At 38.5% G+C, this 20,486-nt stretch overlaps 3 protein-coding genes across 5 annotated transcripts; 2 read left to right on the forward strand and 1 right to left on the reverse strand.

Moving 5' to 3' along the window:
- The first annotated feature begins 714 nt into the window (after nt 1–714).
- On the forward strand, nt 715–3,766 carry LOC105827767 (2-(3-amino-3-carboxypropyl)histidine synthase subunit 2). 2 transcript variants are annotated; one of them, XM_012665873.3, is made up of 5 exons: nt 715–1,293; nt 1,976–2,290; nt 2,365–2,846; nt 2,977–3,268; nt 3,576–3,766. In XM_012665873.3, exons 1-5 carry the CDS (start codon nt 1,257–1,259, stop codon nt 3,746–3,748), a joined length of 1,299 nt encoding a protein of 432 aa, XP_012521327.1. In that variant the 5' UTR covers nt 715–1,256; the 3' UTR covers nt 3,749–3,766. The 2 variants fall into 2 exon arrangements, with proteins under 2 accessions (XP_012521327.1, XP_012521325.1); XM_012665871.3 differs by having other exon boundaries at nt 720–1,293; nt 1,957–2,290.
- Nucleotides 3,767–4,671: 905 nt separating this feature from the next.
- On the forward strand, nt 4,672–9,361 carry LOC105827766 (sodium/hydrogen exchanger 8). The gene is made up of 5 exons (XM_012665869.3): nt 4,672–6,212; nt 6,303–6,472; nt 6,561–6,932; nt 7,016–7,347; nt 8,076–9,361. Exons 1-5 carry the CDS (start codon nt 4,856–4,858, stop codon nt 8,098–8,100), a joined length of 2,256 nt encoding a protein of 751 aa, XP_012521323.1. The 5' UTR covers nt 4,672–4,855; the 3' UTR covers nt 8,101–9,361.
- Nucleotides 9,362–13,884: 4,523 nt separating this feature from the next.
- LOC105834159 (SRSF protein kinase 3) lies at nt 13,885–20,441 on the reverse strand. Of its 2 annotated transcripts, none has more exons than XM_036294158.1 (6): nt 18,915–20,441; nt 17,804–18,014; nt 17,398–17,713; nt 16,641–17,219; nt 16,251–16,548; nt 13,885–16,135 (listed from the first exon to the last, which is right to left on the reverse strand). In XM_036294158.1, the coding sequence occupies exons 1-6, from the start codon at nt 19,208–19,210 to the stop codon at nt 15,844–15,846; spliced, it is 1,992 nt and encodes a 663-aa protein (XP_036150051.1). In that variant the 5' UTR covers nt 19,211–20,441; the 3' UTR covers nt 13,885–15,843. The 2 variants fall into 2 exon arrangements, with proteins under 2 accessions (XP_036150051.1, XP_012531884.2); XM_012676430.3 differs by having other exon boundaries at nt 17,804–17,996; nt 18,915–20,439.
- Between the last annotated feature and the right edge of the window lie 45 nt (nt 20,442–20,486).

Raw genomic sequence — 20,486 nt, forward strand, 5'->3', positions numbered from 1 at the left:
TAAGAAATCCGACTTTCTTCCGGTATAGAAAAATTTACACGAGAGAAATTAAATGCCAAACGTTGCAATTTCGTTAATTTGCAAAGACAAAGCGTAGAGATCACGATTAAATCGAGGTACACATATAAATCGAGGTTTATAAAAAGATATAATGAAAATTATAGTAATTATGTTTTTGTATTTATTTATTATTATGTTTAAATAGTTTTTTATGCACACGCAGATTTATACGAATACATTTATTTAACGCAATTTATTTCCGCGTTTCATTTCTTGGCCTAGATCGTCTGTTTCGTCACGTTCCGCGACATGGGACTTGCTTGCTGAGCGTCGCGTAAAATATTTTATTCATAATGTTCTAACAAAAGATTCTAAAATACAATACGCGCTATGAAACATGCAATGCAACGTATTTTGTAATCGATAATTATATTCTTTTAACTTCCTTCAAGTGAAAATATCTTTAAATCATAACTGATACTTCTCACTATAATTTTTTTATAAGATGCTTTATTATAGCTGCAATAATACTTAATTCTGTATTGATTTGACAGCGTGATATTATATTTCCAGTTTTCATTTAAAAAAATTTCTTTTTTAAGACATAGTAATTGGCGCATTGTTCAAAATTGTAAAGATAAAACATAACATTCAGATAAATTAATTTTAGAAAAAAATTTATTATTTTATATATTTTATTTATTATTATAAATTATATATTTTTATTATAGATGCAAAATCTCGAAGTATTCATTCATTTTGTGTGAGATATGATCGTTTCTGCGTGCTAGAATGAGTACATACATATTTCGGTTTCTGAATAGAAGGAACGCGGTGCAACTGGGAAGTACTTAGTAAATCAATCCTTCCTCTTTTCTTCGTCTCGGAACATTCGTGGCACACAAATAGAGCTATATATTTGTAAAAGATACAGTTTGCTTTTTCGACGTAAAAAAGAGTGAGAGGCAGAATTCGCGGGGAACTTTTGAAGAAAGAAGTAGTGATAACTGCGCAAATCTGTGCAAATTCACAGGCGCGGATGTTCACGTGGACTGGCGTGGACCCGATCCGTCATACGTGACTTTCAGTTCCAGTGGCATGCGTATGATGTGTATATAAACAATTAATCTTCACGTCGATTGACAATCTCGCCCGGATATGAACCTCTCGACAACGATCGAAAAGTCTGCGAAGGGTGAGGCAAAAGTCGCCGAAGTAATAGAAAATGTTCGGGACGATCCGTATGACATGGAAAGATGTGTTGGTTGGATCCGGACGAATGCCTTAAAACAGGTTCAGAGAACATTTTTCAAAATGTTTCAAGTATTTTGTTGAGTAAAATCGTAATTATAGATTTTTTAAAAATTCAGCATTTTTTGTAACAGGAATTGTTTCCTTTTTTGAATTTAAAATGGGGATAAAAGTTGAGGTTATGTGTCATCTTATTAAATTTCTCTTTATATGTGTATAATTATTTATGTATTATGAGAAAGTTGGACAAACGAAAAATAAAATAATAATGACGATAATCACATTGTGAGAATTGCTTATTAATGATAGAAAAAAATAGATTAAGTTTGGTTAACTGTAGGTTGACATATCTAGTGTATTTTATATGAACAATCATATGTACACATATATATGTAGCCTATTTTTACAGCTATATGATCTTTATTATTATATAAATATAAATTTTTTAATGTGTATAATATATATTATATTTATAAATTTGAATAGTATAATTACACACATGTTCACATATAGAATTGTAACAAATTTATGCACATATATTTATATATTTATAAATTTATATAATTTATATGTAATATAAAATTTTGTTACATAAATTATACGTGATTATATGTTGTTATATTCTGTTATTAACTGAATACTTAGAACTATTATTCTGTTATTAACTGAATACTTAGAACTATAACATATTTTTGTATATTTTAGGTATGCCTACAATTTCCAGATAGTTTGTTGCCAAACTCAATAGAGGTTGCGCTACGTTTAGAGAAGAGCATAGGACAGAAAATGTATATCTTAGGAGACACAACTTGTGGTAGCTGTTGTGTCGATGAGGTAACAGCGCAACATATTAACGCGGATGGCATAATACACTTTGGACATGCTTGCCTTAGTCCTACTGCACGTTTGCCGGTCTTTCACGTTTTGCCAAGAAAGCAATTAAATGGGACAGAGCTTATTAACGAATTCAAACGAGTTTTTTCCGATTACATGAAGAAGATTATATTTTTCTACGAAGTATCATACGCACATAAAATTGGTAAATATTTAAGACATTGCTAGATAGAAAGACCTGACAGAAATGGAGATATAATGCACATTGTATGATTACAGAATATGTATATAATATATTGAAACCTATATATAAACACTTGATTTTGTCTAAATTAAATTGTACATCGAATGTGGAATATACAGATGCAAAAGCGAGTTCGGCTTCAGTTGTCTTAGGTAGAAATTACTCGTTAGAAAATGGATATAATGTACAGGATTATGAAGGGTTTTTTTGGGGTGAGAAGGAAAAAATTCTTGCATTATTGGCGATGAGTATACCTGTGAAAAGGTGGTATTGTTTCACAAATGATAAAATTAGTGAGTTTGAAGCTTTGAATACACCTTGGTTGAAACGGAGGAGATTTCTAATAGAAAAACTGAGGGATGCCAAAGTTGTGGGAATTGTTGTAGCTACGTTGGGCATTCAAGATTATTTAACAGCTATAAATACAGTAAAAAGAATCCTCAAGCAGAAAAATAAAAAGTCTTATCTTCTTAGCGTAGGAAAGATAAATCCTGCCAAACTTGCAAATTTTCCAGAGGTATGTTTAACACTACGAAATATTTGGATGTATTGAATAATTTGAATTGATTTGATTGAACCTTGAATTAATTTCATCTTATGTCTTTCTGACATGGTTATGTTAACGGGTACTCGATTTTTATTTTTAGATTGATGCTTTTGTTGTGATTACTTGTCCAGAGAATGAAATTTTTGACTCGAGAGACTTTTTCAAACCAATACTTACGGTGTACGAAGTTGAATTGGCATTTAACAGCGCAAGGGAGTTCTGTTCGCAATATTTTATGGACTTCCGGCAGGTATTACCGGGTGGTGAACATTACGTCAACTTTAAGCCATCAGTGGATTCAGATGTCTCTCTCATTAGTAGCAATATCAGAAATTGCGAGGATGACACTTTATGTACAGATCAAATGAATGCTTTGACTGTTCGTTCGTCGGGTAATCTAATTTATTTAAATTATAAGAAATTTTAAGAAATTGAGATAAATAAAAACTGCGCTCTTGGAATCAAATTTTAAGTTACTTGCTCTCTTTTACCATGTTAATTAGTTTTCTTAAAAGGAAGAAGGATCAAAGAAACATGCTTTTTTTTTACATTTTTCTTATGCTGGCTAAAGAATTTTTTTTATGTGTTAAGTCTCGAATTCTTTTAAATATTTATACTTTTTTGTGCTATTTAATAAATCAAAAGCGATTTTATCCAATTAAGCTGTCACAATGATTAATACAACAATTCTTTTACTAGGTACTGTTGCCATTGGTAAGGCTGGAGCTCAATATTTACAAGAAAGATCCTGGAAGGGTGTCGAACAAAGGCTAGGTGAAGATCCGGTACAGCCAGCAGAAATTGGTCGCACTGGATTAGCGTGGGAGTATACGAATGAAACTTTAAAAACAAATAACGTGCAAACGGAATAAATAGTGCTTCTAAACGTATTTTTATCAATTTATTTCTTCTAAAACCCGAAAGTTCGAAATGCGGAAATCTAAACTCGTAAAAACAAAGTATTAAAAGTATGGTCAGGTAGATATTGTGGACTAAATTTTCAAAAATCTTAATTTTAAATTTTTTGTCGTAATTTCAAAATTTTTTAATTTAAATTTTTAAGACTTTGAGTAGCAAGAATTTAAATTTTCAAAAATTGACAAAGAATTTGAAAAATATAACTAGGTAGAAATATATAGGTTTGTTTTTTATTCCTACACTGCTGCACTGGTGCAATAAGTTAGAATAAGACAAATTTTTTTTTCTCATTATTGCACTAATGCAGCAGTGCAGGAATAAAAAACAAACCTTATATTAGGCTTGGTCTTTTTCGCTGTACTTCCGCACTAGTGTAATAAGTTGGAATGAGAAAAAATATACTTGTCTTACTTTAATTTATTACAGTGCAACGAAAAAGAACAGGCCAATTAATAATATAAGAAAACAGCGAGTCTAAAACTTCAGATTTCAAATTGATTTAAAAATTTAAAACTCGTTTTATCCAAATAATATAATCAATGGCGTAATTGATAGAATAGTAGGATGACGAAAAAAATCATTTTATTTGTTATTTCAATTTCGAAAAGTTCATAACTTTATATTTACATTTATTTCGTTTTACATATTTTATCAATGAGTATAAAAAGGAATTGAAAGTAAAAAAACTTTATTTCACCCAATTTTCTCAAAGAATAATATATTCCGAGATATAAAATAGAAAAAAAGGTATATAATTTATACAGTGTCAACGAACTGTCAACAAAAAATTATTATCAACGATTTCAGAAGTTAATTCAGTTAAGTAGTTATAAAATCTAGGGAATTTTTAAATATTTGTAGGGACTGACGGCTGAGTCAGCTGTGCGATGATCTTGAACATTCTATTCACTAGTCAAACATCAAAATTGTCACGCGACCTTACTGAGCTGTGAGCTCTAGCAAAACATTGGACCATTGGACATCTTGCAAAAAGAAGAGGAAAAAAGAGAACTGTGAAGCCGTCTTCTGCTACCTGCGAGATAATGCTACACCGTTGAGAAATGACAGCATTTCGAGCACGTTCCGCGTTCTTGTGCAGGTGGAGCCTCGTCATCGTCGAAATCTTGCTGCTTTGCGACATATCGCGACATGGGTCATACGGCGAGGTCGTGACTAACCTAAACACAAACGGAACCGTCGTCACCGAGAACAGAACCGTGTCCACGTTGACGGATGCTCCGACTGTATCGAATGTCACGACGAACGTCACCGTGTCAGCCAAATTGTCTAGTACAACGCTACCCACGAACAGTGTCAGCCACGTCGTCGTTGGTCATAATGCCAGTTCTTCGACTACTGCGAAACTATTATCATCATCATCACCACCACCACCACCACCACCACCAGTCCCTGCCGCGAGCACGACGCAGTCCGTCGAGAATACGAGCCATCAAACTACCATCGAGAAAAACGGCGCAACGTCACCGGGTTCCATCATCGACAGGAACAACGCAACAGATATTCCCGGTGTATCATCGCAGAGTCCGGATGCTAACGTCAACGCGACCAATGTCACCACGACCACCGTCGCCCCGGCGGAACCGGTTCTTCCTGACAAAGGTTCCGCCGAGGAGGAGCACAACAGTTCTATGTCTATATTCTTTGTGCTGTGCGTCCTCGCGCTGGGCATACTGCTGATACACCTGATGCTGCAGACCAACTTCCAGTATCTGCCGGAATCAGTGGTGATCGTTTTTCTGGGCGCCGCGATTGGCATGATCATAAACCTCATGTCGCATCAGAACATAGCGAACTGGCGAAAGGAAGAGGCTTTCTCGCCAACCGCATTTTTTCTGGTCCTGCTACCACCAATCATCTTTGAATCGGGATATAATCTACACAAGGGAAATTTCTTTCAGAACATTGGGAGCATCATGGTGTTTGCTATCTTCGGGACAGCCATCTCTGCGTTTGTTATTGGCGCCGGGATATATCTGCTGGGTCTGGCGCAGGTGGCATACAAGCTCAGCTTCGTCGAGAGCTTCGCGTTCGGCTCGCTGATCTCGGCAGTCGATCCGGTTGCCACGGTTGCGATCTTTCACGCGTTGGATGTCGATCCAGTCCTGAACATGCTGGTCTTTGGAGAATCGATTCTAAACGACGCAATCTCCATTGTGCTGACCACTTCCGTCCTCGAGTCCAACAACGCGGCGACGACCAGCGAGGCTATTATACTCGGCTTGAATCGATTCTGCCTCATGTTCTTCGCGTCAGCGGGGATCGGCGTGGTGTTTGCTCTGATAAGTGCGCTGCTGCTGAAACATGTGGACCTTAGGAAGAATCCGTCTTTGGAGTTTGGCATAATGTTAGTGTTTACATACGCCCCGTATGTTTTAGCAGAGGGTATACAACTGTCAGGTAAACATTTACAATATTTACAATAACTATACAGCAATACATGTCTTTATTGTACAATCATTATTAACTATTTGTTTTATGTCGTTGCAGGAATTATGGCGATTCTATTCAACGGAATAGTTATGTCACACTATACACATTTCAATTTGTCAACTGTTACGCAAATCACAATGCAGCAGACAATGCGAACACTAGCCTTCATTGCTGAGACCTGCGTCTTTGCCTATCTGGGATTAGCATTGTTCAGCTTTAGACATAGGGTGAGAATGTCGTACACATGCGATATGCCGATATACAGGTCTTTAAGTCCTTTTTAACTAACTTAATTAAAATTTTCTCTCTTGATAGTTTGAGCCAGCATTAGTCGTTTGGTCTGTAATCTTGTGCCTGATTGGAAGAGCCGCCAATATCTTTCCATTGGCTCTGCTAGTTAATCGCTTCCGCGAGCATCAAATCACGAGGAAGATGATGTTCATCATGTGGTTCAGCGGCCTGCGCGGTGCTATATCATACGCATTGTCGCTTCATTTAGATTTCAGCGACGAAACACGTCATGTTATTATAACAACGACACTCATCATCGTATTATTCACAACCTTGATATTCGGTGGATCTACTATGCCTCTGCTGAAATTTTTAAGGGCCGAAAAGAAGCAGAAAAGCAATAGCAGGAGAAAGAAGAAAGATAAGGAAGTTACATTGAGCAAAACAAGAGAATGGGTAATTTAAAAAATTTTATATAACCAGTAATTAACATACGATATCTTTACTTAGATAATACTTGATATCATTCTATTTTACAGGGACAAACCATAGATTCCGAGCACTTGTCGGAACTGACGGAGGAGGAAATGGAAGTATCCTTTTTGCAGTCGCGAATACGCGGTTTTGCGAGGTGGGATCTGAAATTTTTTATCCCATTCTTCACGAGGCGATTCACGCAGCAGGAGTTGAAGGACTGCAAATCGCAGATGACAGATCTGACGAATCAATGGTATCAGGCCATCAGAATCAGTCCAATAGAATCGGATGACGAAGCGACTACAGCATCGACCGCACAATTGAATTTAAATGTCGCCGGAACGGCTAAAGAACAACCGCACGGGAAAGAAAAGAACGGACGTCCTAGACACGGGTCTATATTAAGTATTTAATTTATTTTCTGTGTGCGGTGTGTCCTAAGTGTGTGTGTGCTGAACTACATGCTTTTAAATTATATTGCCTGTAAATGGGTGTATATATAAAGTATTTATTAATATTAGTATTAAATCTATAACAAAACAGTATATAGATCTTTTCATAAAAGTGAGAATTTGTTTTTATCAAAGCTGGAAATGTTCCAATGAACAGAGAGGGAAAGGGAGAGGCTTTTACACAATTTTCTCTATTTAAAGTAGTATAGAATTTCGACTTGACTTTAAATTCGCTTGTTGCTTAATATTAACTCGTATACATTTATTAATGCATTTCATTGAAATGTACGAATACCTAAAACATACGGAATGCTATTTTATATAATTCTAATTATTTTCATAATTTATCAACAACGATATGGAAAGAAAATAGATAAGAGAGTAGTAAAATATTGCATAGAAAATTCTATACAGCTATAATATGAGTGATATTTTTCTAATATGTTAATAATTGTCCTTTTCATATTTTCGTAATTTATTTGTTTTCGCCTAATATCTATCACAAATCTGTTTAATTATGAGCTGAGTTTAATTATTACATTATTGCTTATATAATGAATAGCAGTGTATTGTCCAATATGGTTGCTTTATTCGAAGCTTGGTAACGGTGATGAGCAATAAATTGATTTGAGCGAGATCTTAAAATATTAACAGAAGTATTAATTTGCAGAGCTGAGGAGGATTGGTCTGATTAAAGTCCAACTTGTTGCTACAAATATATTTTCTCCTGGGTGGATTATATTAATTTCTTATTTCATAAATAATTTTTTTAATCGCGCAATACTTTTTGAATTGATGAAGATTATTTAAGTGATCTGATATTTTCGTTAGTATTAGAAATGCGTACAAATAACAGATTTCTCTATTTGTGTTAATCTTGTTATGCATATTTATAGTTATTCTAAAATTAAACTGTATGAAAGTAAAGTTATAACCAGGAAACAACGAAGTCTGCCACAGTAATGTGTATGATGATAGAATAATACTGTATAGTTTACATTCATTTAATTATGTTATAATTTTAATAATTTATTTCAATAAGTAATAAGTTATTCGAACAAATTTGATAAATTAGCAACGGTAAATTGAAATAATTTATAACAGTCTTTACTTATTATTAGGCTTGTTTTTTTAGCTAAACTTCTTGCACAGTTCTTTTTCCTTTAACTCTTCAACGGGAAAAGAAAAGCAAAAAGGATATATAAATCATGCAAGAAATTCAACTGAAAAGAACAGGCTTATAATTTCTTAGGATTGCAATCATACTTGTAAAAAAAGTACATTGTTATCTGCATTATTATCACATTTGTGTCAGTACTTGTCGATGTTTTTATGATTTGAAATTGATTTTATATTTAGTCTTGTTAGACATATTTGTATATTGAAAATATTTTAATTTGAACAAACAACAAATATGAAATATTAAAATTGAATTGAATTGTTTCCCAGTTATTAACTACCTGTGATATTGTGTTGCGAAAAAGAAATATTTATATCGTCATATGAATAGTTACGAACACGTGTTTCGTATCATATCGTTTCGTGGGAGAGACTGCGTTATCTTGCTTCCTTGACACCGAGCGTTAACCCAGCGAATAAATTTTGTATCTAGAAACAAGAGCTGGTAAAAGATACGCGAGTATGTCCTACGTTATGAGATTCGAGTAAAATATAAACGATATTGCATTTGGCAGGCAATTTATAAGTTTATCTTGTAACTGATGGTGTACACAAGCGGAAAGGTATATCAACCAAGTTGTGGGACAAATTGCGTTCGAATATTCTTACTCTCTTCGTCCATAGTATCCGAAACACGCATGTTTAAGAACCGTAAATATATTGTATATTACACTTCGTACAACCGCGCGTAGTCACATGAAGGGGGACAATAAAGGTGATATAATTTGTGATATACATAATAAATTGTAACAATAAACTCACATGAGCGAGACTTCAGACCACTGCTTTCTTACCTTAATGATGGCAGAGTGAAAAAAAGAGAATTTATTTTGTTGCGAATTTATTTTTCATATCATATATCGATCTCTCTCAGGTAGGGGTGAGGGGTACATGGTTGTCTGGTTTTTTATTTTTTGCGGCAGGGCACATAACGGAGGCAGCGTCTAAACATCAAATCCATTTATTCGTTCGATTCGTTATGACTATTTTATTATGCTCTAGAGTTCTTAACGCTTCGCACGGTCATTACATCGAGTGACTGGAGCACGAGACGTTAGTATACAATAGATTAGCGATAATTATATCTTTTTTTTCTTGAGCCTTTTTTTCCATGAGTCGTAACCCATCAAGGATATTTGAAGGGAAGAGTGCACAACTTTGATTGTACGATACGCTCGACGAACGTGATTTAATATATCTCTCATCAGCGTAGAAGTTTCATTTGAAAAAGATCAACAGGAATCCGCTACATAAAATCGTTAAAAATGCGACGAAGTTTATACGAAAGGAACGGTTCTACAAATAAATCAAAATCTTCGATAATCTTGAAAATCAGAGAAACAATCATGTAATAGGCAATCTTATCTTTATGTTTAAAACATTTATCGGTCGAATAGTTAACTTATTATTATTGTATAATTGTGTAATTAAATGGAAAGAGATTCGCTTAGTAGGACTGTTTGCATCAATGTATAGATTAACTTTAATTTCGGTTTTATTACCTTTTTCTAATTCTTAGAATTACAGAAAGATAGAAATTAAGTTGAGTTTAAAGTTAATCTACATTAATGCAAACGAGTCTAAAATTTCAAAATTTTAAAATTAATTTATTATTTGCAGAAAATGCAATGACGTGTGTCCCGAGTGATGCCTCCTATTCCTTCACATCTCACATGCGACGCGATCAGGCGGACTAATTAACCAATCAAGCGTGTGTCTCTCTCCGGTCCTTTCGCGAGAGGATTCGATCGCCCGGCCGATATAAAGGACATATTTTTATCGCGCTAATCTGGGATATTGTCTAGAAGAGGAGCACGACGACGGCAACATCGCCGTCTCTACTTTCCCTGTCCCGATGCTCCAGTCGTTTTTCCTCGCGACGCATCGTCCGAGGGTTCAGTTCGCTGTGACTTGCATGTCCCGTTTGTCGGCTCGATGAACTTCTAAAGATGATCGTCACGTATCGCGGACGCCTACACGTGTCTCTAACGATAGTTTTACACCCTTATTAAAACATCCGTCGCACAGCGGGACCTGACGGGCCTGCCGGGCGAGCGCAAATTGGCTAAGCATGCAGAGTTTAAATGGCTCTCTATAATAACGCTACGAGACCAGTATGACTATGTACCAATCAGTGAGATAATATTATCGTACGCCGACTTCGCGTCTCCCTTTCTCTTTTTTATCTCTTTCTCGTGCGCGCGCGCAACCCAATATCTCCTCTCAGACTCCTTTGCTTCTGATATATAATCGCTGTACATTTTAACGTCATGATCGTCGCTCGGAGGTGGCCTCCATCAATCCCTCCATGATTCAAATCGCCGAACGGTTGATCGACTAATACGCGAACGCTCTTCTAAAAATGTGCGATACCCCGCGCCAGGTTTTCCACAATATTTACAGTATCTCGCGCGTGTTGCGACTTACATGTAATAAAACTTGGTGTTTGATAGCAAAGCTTCCCTCTCGTCGAAAAATTTCTGTATGCTTGCATCGCTCTCCTCGACACAATTCTTTACTTCTTAAGATTAAAAAGAGGAGACGCGGTAAAAATCCCTTCGACAATGCGCACATAAAACTTATCGTCGACGTAATTTTCGCTCCTCCAACAAGGCCACATTCCTCGGTTCCTCGCATTCGCATTTTTAACGTCGTGGTATCGACATCAATATTCGCCCTTTCAAGATTGAATAGAGGCGGATTCCCGCAATTATTACGTTATGTTTTAAGTTAACGATTATAATTAAAAAAATGACCGACGGCTCGTACAATGCAGTTTAGCGTCGTACAACTTATTGCGTAATATCGATCATTTTGCGGAACGGGGGGACAATCGGTATCATGTCTCGCGGCTTGTCCTGCACGAAGGAAAGGAATGTCGAAAGTTTACCTAAGAGGTGCACGTGCATGAGAGACTATACACTTCGCTCTCGCATGCGAAGATTTACTATCCTCTTATTTTTAAGCCGCGGTATGATATCGGTTGCTCCGGTCCCAAAGAATTATAATTCATAAATATTGGTGTACATTGTATATTAGATCAATGCTCGAGATCTTCGACGTGATCTAACACAATGCATTAACATACCCGATTGAATAAACATCTCGTTTCGCTCAGAACAAGCATTTAGAATCTACCGATTGGAACATGAGTCCCTGGTGTGTGAATTTCAATATTGGGTCCCTGTATTTATACATCATTTTTCTCCCCTTTCGTCCGACTGATCCTTGATCATCATCCACATCCACGAATTTTACATTTATACACAATTACGCGCGAGAGATCTCTCTATCGCGAGAGGGGGGAGGAGGAGGGAGAAGAAAAGAAAAGAAATGGAGCGCAGCTACTCGTCTCTCATTTCCTCTTCTTTTCTCTGCTATCTACTTCGCACAAATAAAATTACTCCTCTTCCGGAAGTCGAAAAAGGGCGATGGGGATTTCTCGTACATTAAGTGCTATACACAGTTCGCTATTATCATTTGTTAATTTCCTTTTAACTATATATTCTAACGCCAAGCAGCGAGTCACACCTATGTAAGTTATCGTTTCAATATATCCATATTTATATGTGTGTATATATATATATGTATATATGTATATTATGTATAGCGTACTAGAGATATTAATATATATATGTATGATACATATGATATATTAATACGAAATATAACGTTATCTATGGTCACAGTGCGAATGATTTCCAGATGCAACGACTCGTGGAGCCGCGAACGCCGCTGGCAATACGGTATTTGAGCTTCGATTGATCTAATGATAATCAGGACGCGCTTTCGGTGCCTATGCTGACTCGCCGTTGTCTAACAAAATCTAGTTAACGACCCGATATTACTGATAATTATATCGTATCGACGGAAACGTACTCCGGCATACTCGGCAACGTGCTCTTACAATTCATGATCATGTCGTTGTATGATAACTGTCATCAGTGAAGTTATAATTATATATGTTCACCATTGTAGAAGCCGCTGTTGCCACCATTACAAGTCTCAAATAGCTTTTTTCAATATCACAGAAGTTTTATAAATTCAATTAACTGCAGCAGACTCGTGTTCTACTAAAACAGAGTTACATGGATCTCCTTGATGTCTTAGCAGCGGAAAATATGTAGAAATATACCGATGTAACTAAAGCTTATTACGCTACGAGGATAATATACGTGTTGTTTTATTCCACCAATCTGCTATGCACACGGTTCAAGGATCATTAACTATTCCTTAGTACGCTTCGATCGATACCTATCATTCTTTTAATCTTTTAACCGAGGATAGAAAACTATATATATAATTTTATTAAATTTAACTTTTTTATTTTAGAAGCACGTTACAATTACTCCTAATCCTCATTTGCAATAAATTTTTATTTTACTTCAATAAATAATATTGAAACAATTAAATAATCAAATTTTTATTCTTGTTTCTCCCTTATTAACATTTTAATTGTCATTAGAGATCGAGATGTCCATAACAATGAAGTGTACAGATAATTATTCAATTTATTGATAAGGAATTCTTCACGTGCTTCTAAGACAAAACTTAAACCCACTGAAATTATATCGGTTTTAATCCTTGGTTATATAGATTCTTGGAACTTACTATTCTTTATACCATTTTAAAAGATTATATGTAAAATTTTACAAGTGACATTAAAAGAGTCAAGCGAGGCCGAGCAAAAACTTGATGTTGATTAGAAGCGCTTTCTCTATTATCAGTAATAAGAAATACTAACGAAAAAAATTAAATCGAGCCGTGATTGCTGCCTTCGTAATAATAGATTTCACTGGCCATAGAACAGTATCGAATATTTTCCGTTAAAATTTAGCTATATGCTGTACAGATTCGCCACGATCGCCGTCATTGGAGACCACACAAAATTCACGAAAAAGCTTCTTGTAAAAACAGGAAACGCGATGATAAATGATGTCTTACGAACTAAAATGCATCAGGTTTCGCCTGAAAATTCTTCCTTTATCCAATTATAGTGCGGGTAGAAGAGGCACTTTCCCATTTCGCATATCGTTTCCCATTTATACTATAAATTTTATAATATCGGATGTACATTTATTTTCAATTTTTCAAACGATTTATTGTTAAATTAAGCAATGTATGGACAACGAAATTATAAATGAAAATGACCATAAACATATTTCATAAAAATGCACACTAATTTTTAATAAATTAAAAGCTGCACCTTTTATACATAATTTTATGTTGAAATGTTTACGTGATTAAATAAAAAATATTGCTAATTAAAAATGATCAAAAGTAAAATAAAAACGCATGTGTTAAAAAATGAATCATAAAATGTGTATTTTTTACTAGAGTATTTTCCTCTTTTACCCGGGAAGAAATGTAACCGCAATAAGTGATAAGACATGTTTGTACATCATGACGAAATATATAATTCCACGTACGCACGCATCTCCATACATAGTTCGATCGAGACTTTTTGCGAAATGACTTCAATTTGCCAGGCGAAGCGAAACAGAACATTCTGCGGGAAGCATGAATTGAGTTCGTGCACAAGGAAGTATGCGCGAATGTAAACGATCCAGTGGAACGCACTGCTTCGGTTAAACGTTTTATAAAATAGAAGACAATTATTAATCGGCACAGAGAGAGCTCAGTAGTCAGTCAGTGTTCACGAAGTTAAATAAGTTCGCGTGAAACTCAACATTACATCGTCACAATTGCCCTCATTATGTTTGCCGAGACCTTATTCGCAATATAGATACTCTTTCTCTTCGTAATTGTACATTATGTATACAGGCATTCGCATTAGCGACGTAAACAAGTTTATAACAAACAAAAATGTTCGTTACAATATCAGTATTGTCGGGCGCGATGGAATAAGATCAAGTGCACAATACAATTTCACATTGCATATTTCACACATTGGATATGTTAGCTATGTATACTATAATATTTATATGTATAATTGTTCCTACAAAAGTATATAGAAATATTTTAATAAAATCTATAAATGCGAAATTTTATCGCCGCTTCCTGATAGTAAAATTTAAATATTTTGACAACAGCGATATAAAACAAAAAATAACATTCTCTTTCTTATAAAACTTTAAATTAGAGAAATGAAACCCTTGAATATGCGTGCACAGTATCCTATTCCAATCTACGCTCACGTAAATTATATATTCCAAGAATCCAGTGACCGACTCTTAATTATCTACAATGTACAGATCCCACTCTATTTCAATTTACACTTATTTGAATGCGGTCCTTCGTTACGTGCACGTCTCATTGATGAGTATTTCTAACCGGCTCACGTATATTGAGGTAGACGTAAAATATTAATTAAGTAGCCATTTCTGTCTCGTTGCGACTTCAACGACAAGTTTGTTGGCAAGAATTTACAGCGATCGGTGTGTGTGATATAAAAGTACACACGGATAACTGAGTCAAGGCAATGAGTCCTAATTTTAAACCAAACACGATACCGAGCCCGCCAGTACCTTCACAGCACATTAACGAGTGGATCCCACGACTCTTGGAATATTCGTAGATAAATTAAATGACGAGTACGAAGAATGCGACACGAATGTGTGTAAAATAATGTATATAAAGTACTATGAAAAAAATTTTTTTAATTTAAGTTCTCTCATCACTAATTAAAAATACGATTTAACAAGTTTACAACTACAAATGGTCAGCCGATGGATGTTGAGAGTGTTGCGTTAGGAAGCACGCGTGCGGCCGTTTTTTTCTTTTACGTGGAAATCAGCGGAATGTTGCAAGATCTTCTCTAATAATTTCCGGATTTTGCGACACTTCGCTCGCTGCATTCGAGAGGCGACTTTCCTTGAGGCGACTTCCGCAATATTGTCAAATCACCATTTGTAAAGGATATATAACAATCTTTTCGAAACTTTTTTAGTTCCGTAACATTTCCCATGCGGAGACATGCTCGTAGCGTACGTATGATTAATATAACAACATATGTTACAATTTATTTCCGTAATTCGTATTATATCAAACAGTTTTTTTAGTGTACGTACGTGTATGTGTATGTGTATGTACGTTGTATGCATGCTCTTGAAACGATGCACTTGCTCTTCGTACGCAAATTGAGTCGCTGAATAATTATGATTATTTAATACGGAAATACACCTGATGTTTACAAATGTTTTCGGCTTCCTATCACACTCTCGATTTGCGATAATTGGGCGGTAGGACCGGAGTGAAAATTGAGGGGAATATTACAGATAAAACAATAAAAAACGCGATCACTTTTTGATTTGCAGCCATGGATGCTTCAGGCACTCGGCTGCAGTAGCTCGCATACTCGGATTGAACTCGAGCATCGGTATTAGGAACTCTGCGAACTCGCGCGCTTCGCTCGGCGTCCACTCGTATTTTTCCGTCAACACTTCGTACAGCCCCCACGGTTTCAATCCGGTAATGTGCTTTAATTCACCTTTCTTATTGAAATATATCCTCGAATTCTTCCCTGAGAGAGCGATACGTCTCGGTATTTCTCCCAGCAACTCGATAATATGGGCTAAATGATCTTCATCTCTGAAACGTTAATAATAACATATTTGATTCCTAAAATACACATCAAGAAACCTTTTACAAGGTTATTCAGTTTATACAATTTCAATTACAATTCAGTTTATACAATAATTGTTACCTGCAGTAGTCTTTGCCATTGTGCGGTTCAAAAAGGTAATCGCCAGTCGCCAATTCGAATGCCATGCAAGCGGTGGACCATATATCGGCAGAGGTGTCGTATCCGGAACCTAGCAAAACCTCGAGCGACCTATACTGACGAGTTTGAATATCGTCCGTGAATTTCTTATGAACCCAACACGCGTTTCCGAGATCCGCTATCTTTACTTCTATTTCGCAGTCCATTATGGCAGGATCCAAAGGAGACATAGACGCCCGTTTCAATTGCTTACTTTCCGGTGGGTTCAGTGACCTGCGACCTACAAGCGAGATGATGGATGACGAATAAAATTGTAGCGGAAAACAAGAAAAAGGGACACTGCAGTCGCTCGATAACGGCGGTTAACTTTACCTTCGCTACATTCGTCAGTGTCATCGGGATCAGGTGACAAGACACCTTCACCGCAGCTTTTTTCCACGTCGCATAGAGTAACGTTGTCCATCTTTTCGGATTGTTCAGGTGACGGATTCTGTATCTTTTCGCCGCCCGCTAAACCATCCACTCCATTCATGTGTAAGGAAGGTGCGGATGGCTCCGAAATGTCTGGAGAACCTTTGCTCTCCGTATTGTCCTCTATACTTTCCGTATTGAGATCCTGATCCAGACTATTCGTTTCAATCTCCCCGTTTTCTCTCGTGCTATTCGCGAGTTTACTTTGTTCCTCTAACTCCTCGATCTGCTCCATCTGTTTCTTCAAGAGCTCGTTTTGCCGCTTGGCTTTCTTCTTTAATTTTTTCTTCTTATTCTTGGACATTTTGGAGTTGGGTATCGGTTCTTGAAACTCCTTTGGCGCGGTAGAAATCAGAGACACTGGCAATTTCGCTCCCATAGAATGGAGTTCTGTTGCTTCACAAGCTAATTTTCGTATATAAGTCTCGTCCACACATACAAGAACATTCTCGGGCTTAATGTCTGTATGAATAATTTTACCTGAAAGAAAATTCAGTATATATACTACACAGCAGTGAAGTACTTATTGAAATCGTAATAATTATAGGACAATTTTCTTTCCATTTTATATTTATAATACTTTGTTAAACTATTGCGTAAAGCACTGACCTAAATATATTAACTTGAACGTTATCAATGATTTAAACATTCATCTTACATTTATTATGAAGATAGTCGAGACCTTCAAGGACTTGTCTAATGACACGTTTAACATTATTTCTCGGAATTCCTCTGTAGTTCGACTTGATAATCAATTTGAGAAGATTATGTCCAAGCACTTCAAATACCATGCAAACATGCAGGCCGTTAATGCCGCTGATCTTGAAGTCATTGAGCAACTGGACGGTCTTGTTGCGCTTAGGATCACTGGGATCCGTGTCGCGCACATCTTTTAATAATTTAATTTCATCCAATGCAGTCTCAGTGAAATGGGATGCAGATTTCACTATTTTAAGCGCCACAAAACGTTTATCCTGCAGCATAGTATCAAAAACGACCCATATTTATGTGGGTGTGTAAAAATAGACTTGAGATTGCACTGTATATCTGGAGAGTAATCGTACCTGCAAGTCCCAACACAGCCACACAGTGGAAAAGTGACCCCAGCCGAGCTTACGAGTGACGTGATAGCGATTTAAAAAGAGATCTCCTATCTTCACAGGATGGTACCCGCCTTTACAGTAGTCGCTGCTGTCCTCCTGCTCCTCGTCCTCGGTACTGAACGCATCATCGTCCTCTATCGTTTCATTGCTGGAACTATGACATGGTACCAATCTACGACAAATTCATTCATCATAAATAAAAATCTTATTATAAGCTAACGCGACGCAACAACTGATTCTTCCTCATGAAACACAAGAAGAGTGAACGAAATCAAGCAAGATGTGCGTAACCCAACAGCTAAACATTTCATATTGGCTATCTTCTGTGACAGTGCTCCTATATTCAGCAAATGCAATTATTACAGAGCAACTCAGGGGCTTGTTTCTTGAAATCATTCACAAGAGAAATGTATGCGCAAATACCCGTTCTAACCGAAAAGTTGCAAGTTTATTGGTTAAAAGCCATACGATAGCCAATAAATTTCCAACTTTTCTGTAAGAACAGAATTTGCGAATACGTTTCTCTTGCGAATAAATTCAAGAATCGAGCCCCTGGAATGATACATAGCTGTTGAACATTCTGAGAATTTAAACATGCAAAATTTGTATTCAACGACCTCAACATTTGTGATTATTAGGTAACAACGTAGGTACGTACAATTATGGAAATTATAAATAAATAATTATGTAAATTGATCCTTCAGTTTCGGTCTCCGATTATTATTTTATATTAAATATTATCATTAATCATCGTTAATCACAATTTTTATCTCCTGCAATCACGTACGTAACTTCACCCCACTTATCGGTACTTCGGTAACACAGGGCCAGAAATCGAGCTCGAAACGGAACGCGGCGATTTAACGAGTCGGCGACTCCGCGAGCTGTCACCGTCGGCACGCGCGATCGTGACAGCAAACATAATTACGTTGAGAGAGAAGTGCGTGTGTGCCCGCGGAACACCGCGTTGCCGCGAGCATGCTCGGTTCCGCACCGCAAAATGGGATAACGCGACGAAGGCGAGTCCGGATGAGTCCGGATGAGTCTTCGTGTCGGGCATGCCGAGGGTTACCTGGTCCCGTTGTCGCTGTAATAGGCACGGGGCGCGTTCGAGACGAAGATAGGTTCGTAGGTGGTGATGGTAGTGGTGATAGCGGTGGTGGTGGTGGTGGTGGTGTTGGTAGTGGTGGTCGCGGTGGTCGCCGTCGTGGTAGCCGCTACCTGGCTGGCACGCGACCCCTTGGCTGAGCTCTGCGCGTCCTGGTCTCCCTGGGAATTGGCCTTGCCCTTGCGCTTGCTGGGCTTGTGCCGCTTCTTCTTCGCCTGAATCGCCAGCACCCGCCTGTTCACGTCCGTCTTGGCGCTCATCCCGCCGCCGACCAACTGGACCCCCGCGCCAAGCTCGACCACCGGTGCCCCGTTCGTCGTCGTCGTCGTCGTCGTTGTCGTTGCCGTTGCCGTCGCCGTCACTGCCGCCCCTGCCTCCTCCGTCGTCGTTGTCGTCTTTATCACAGCCGCCGCCGCCACTACTGCCGCCGCCGCTATCGCTGCTGTCTGCTATCCCTTTTCCAACCTTCTCTCTGCACGCACCGCACGCACGCAGAGGCACGCACGACCCACACTTCCGCCCGTTCCGGGCCGCTCCTTCGTTCAACCTCCTCGTCGCTCGTTACTCTGTTACCGCCGTTCTGCCGCTCAGCCGCTGCTGCCTCGCGCACCAATATATCGCGGTTACACTCGCGCCAACCACGATTCAACTCGACTCAACTCAACTCGGCGCTCGGCTCGGCTCGGCTCAGCTCAGCCCGCTCAGCTCGTCTCCGTTTGTCGCCTCCGTCTTTCTTCTCTCTCTCTCTCTCTCTCTCTCTCGCTCTCTCCTTCTCTGTCTCTACTAGTTTTGCAGTTTCACGCGCGCGGCCCGCTCTGCGTGCGGTTCACGGAGATCTCCCGTCTCTCCTCTCTCGCTTCCTCTCATCCGTTTCCCAAAGCCTCCGCTATCTACCTCATCTCTCGTATCCGTGCACTCCGCTCGCCTATTGTTTGAGTATGGCCGTCGCCGCTTCTGCTCTTGCTGTTGCTGCTGCTGTTGTTGTTGTCGCACGCACGTACGCATGAACGTATGATTGTATGAACGTACGTACGTCCGTCCGTCCGTCCGTCGGTTCTTACGTTGGACGCGCGTCACCGTGGTGGTTGCACACCTACCTACCCACCGAGCAGGTGTCGCGCCTCGTCCGCTAGCGGGTCGTCGACGCCGCGCACCGCACTCTGCCGCCACCGTCGTCGTCGTCGTCTCGCACACGCACGAACGTTTGGCGAATGCCGAGCAGATTTCAGCAGCTGCGACGAGCGCGCGCGATTTCTCCCACCTCGTCGTCACCTGCGAGGGCTGCGAGACGATTGCCTCCGGTCGGCGCGGCGCGACCGCCGGTCTGACCCGCGACTACGCTCTCCTCCGTAGCGTGGCGGCGTCTCGGCGACCCTTTACGGACGTTTCCACGTTTCATTCATTCGTTCCCCGCGCCCTCGCGGCGTTCCTCCCCGATCCGCAACGACGTATTTCCTCCCTCGTTCGTACCCGCCACGGGGGAGGCGGATGGGCTAAAGATATTATCGTCTCTCGTCTTACCTAGGCGGAGCGTCT

This window comes from Monomorium pharaonis, chromosome 11 (genome assembly GCF_013373865.1).
Source record: "Monomorium pharaonis isolate MP-MQ-018 chromosome 11, ASM1337386v2, whole genome shotgun sequence".
Taxonomy (NCBI): Eukaryota; Metazoa; Arthropoda; class Insecta; order Hymenoptera; family Formicidae; genus Monomorium; species Monomorium pharaonis.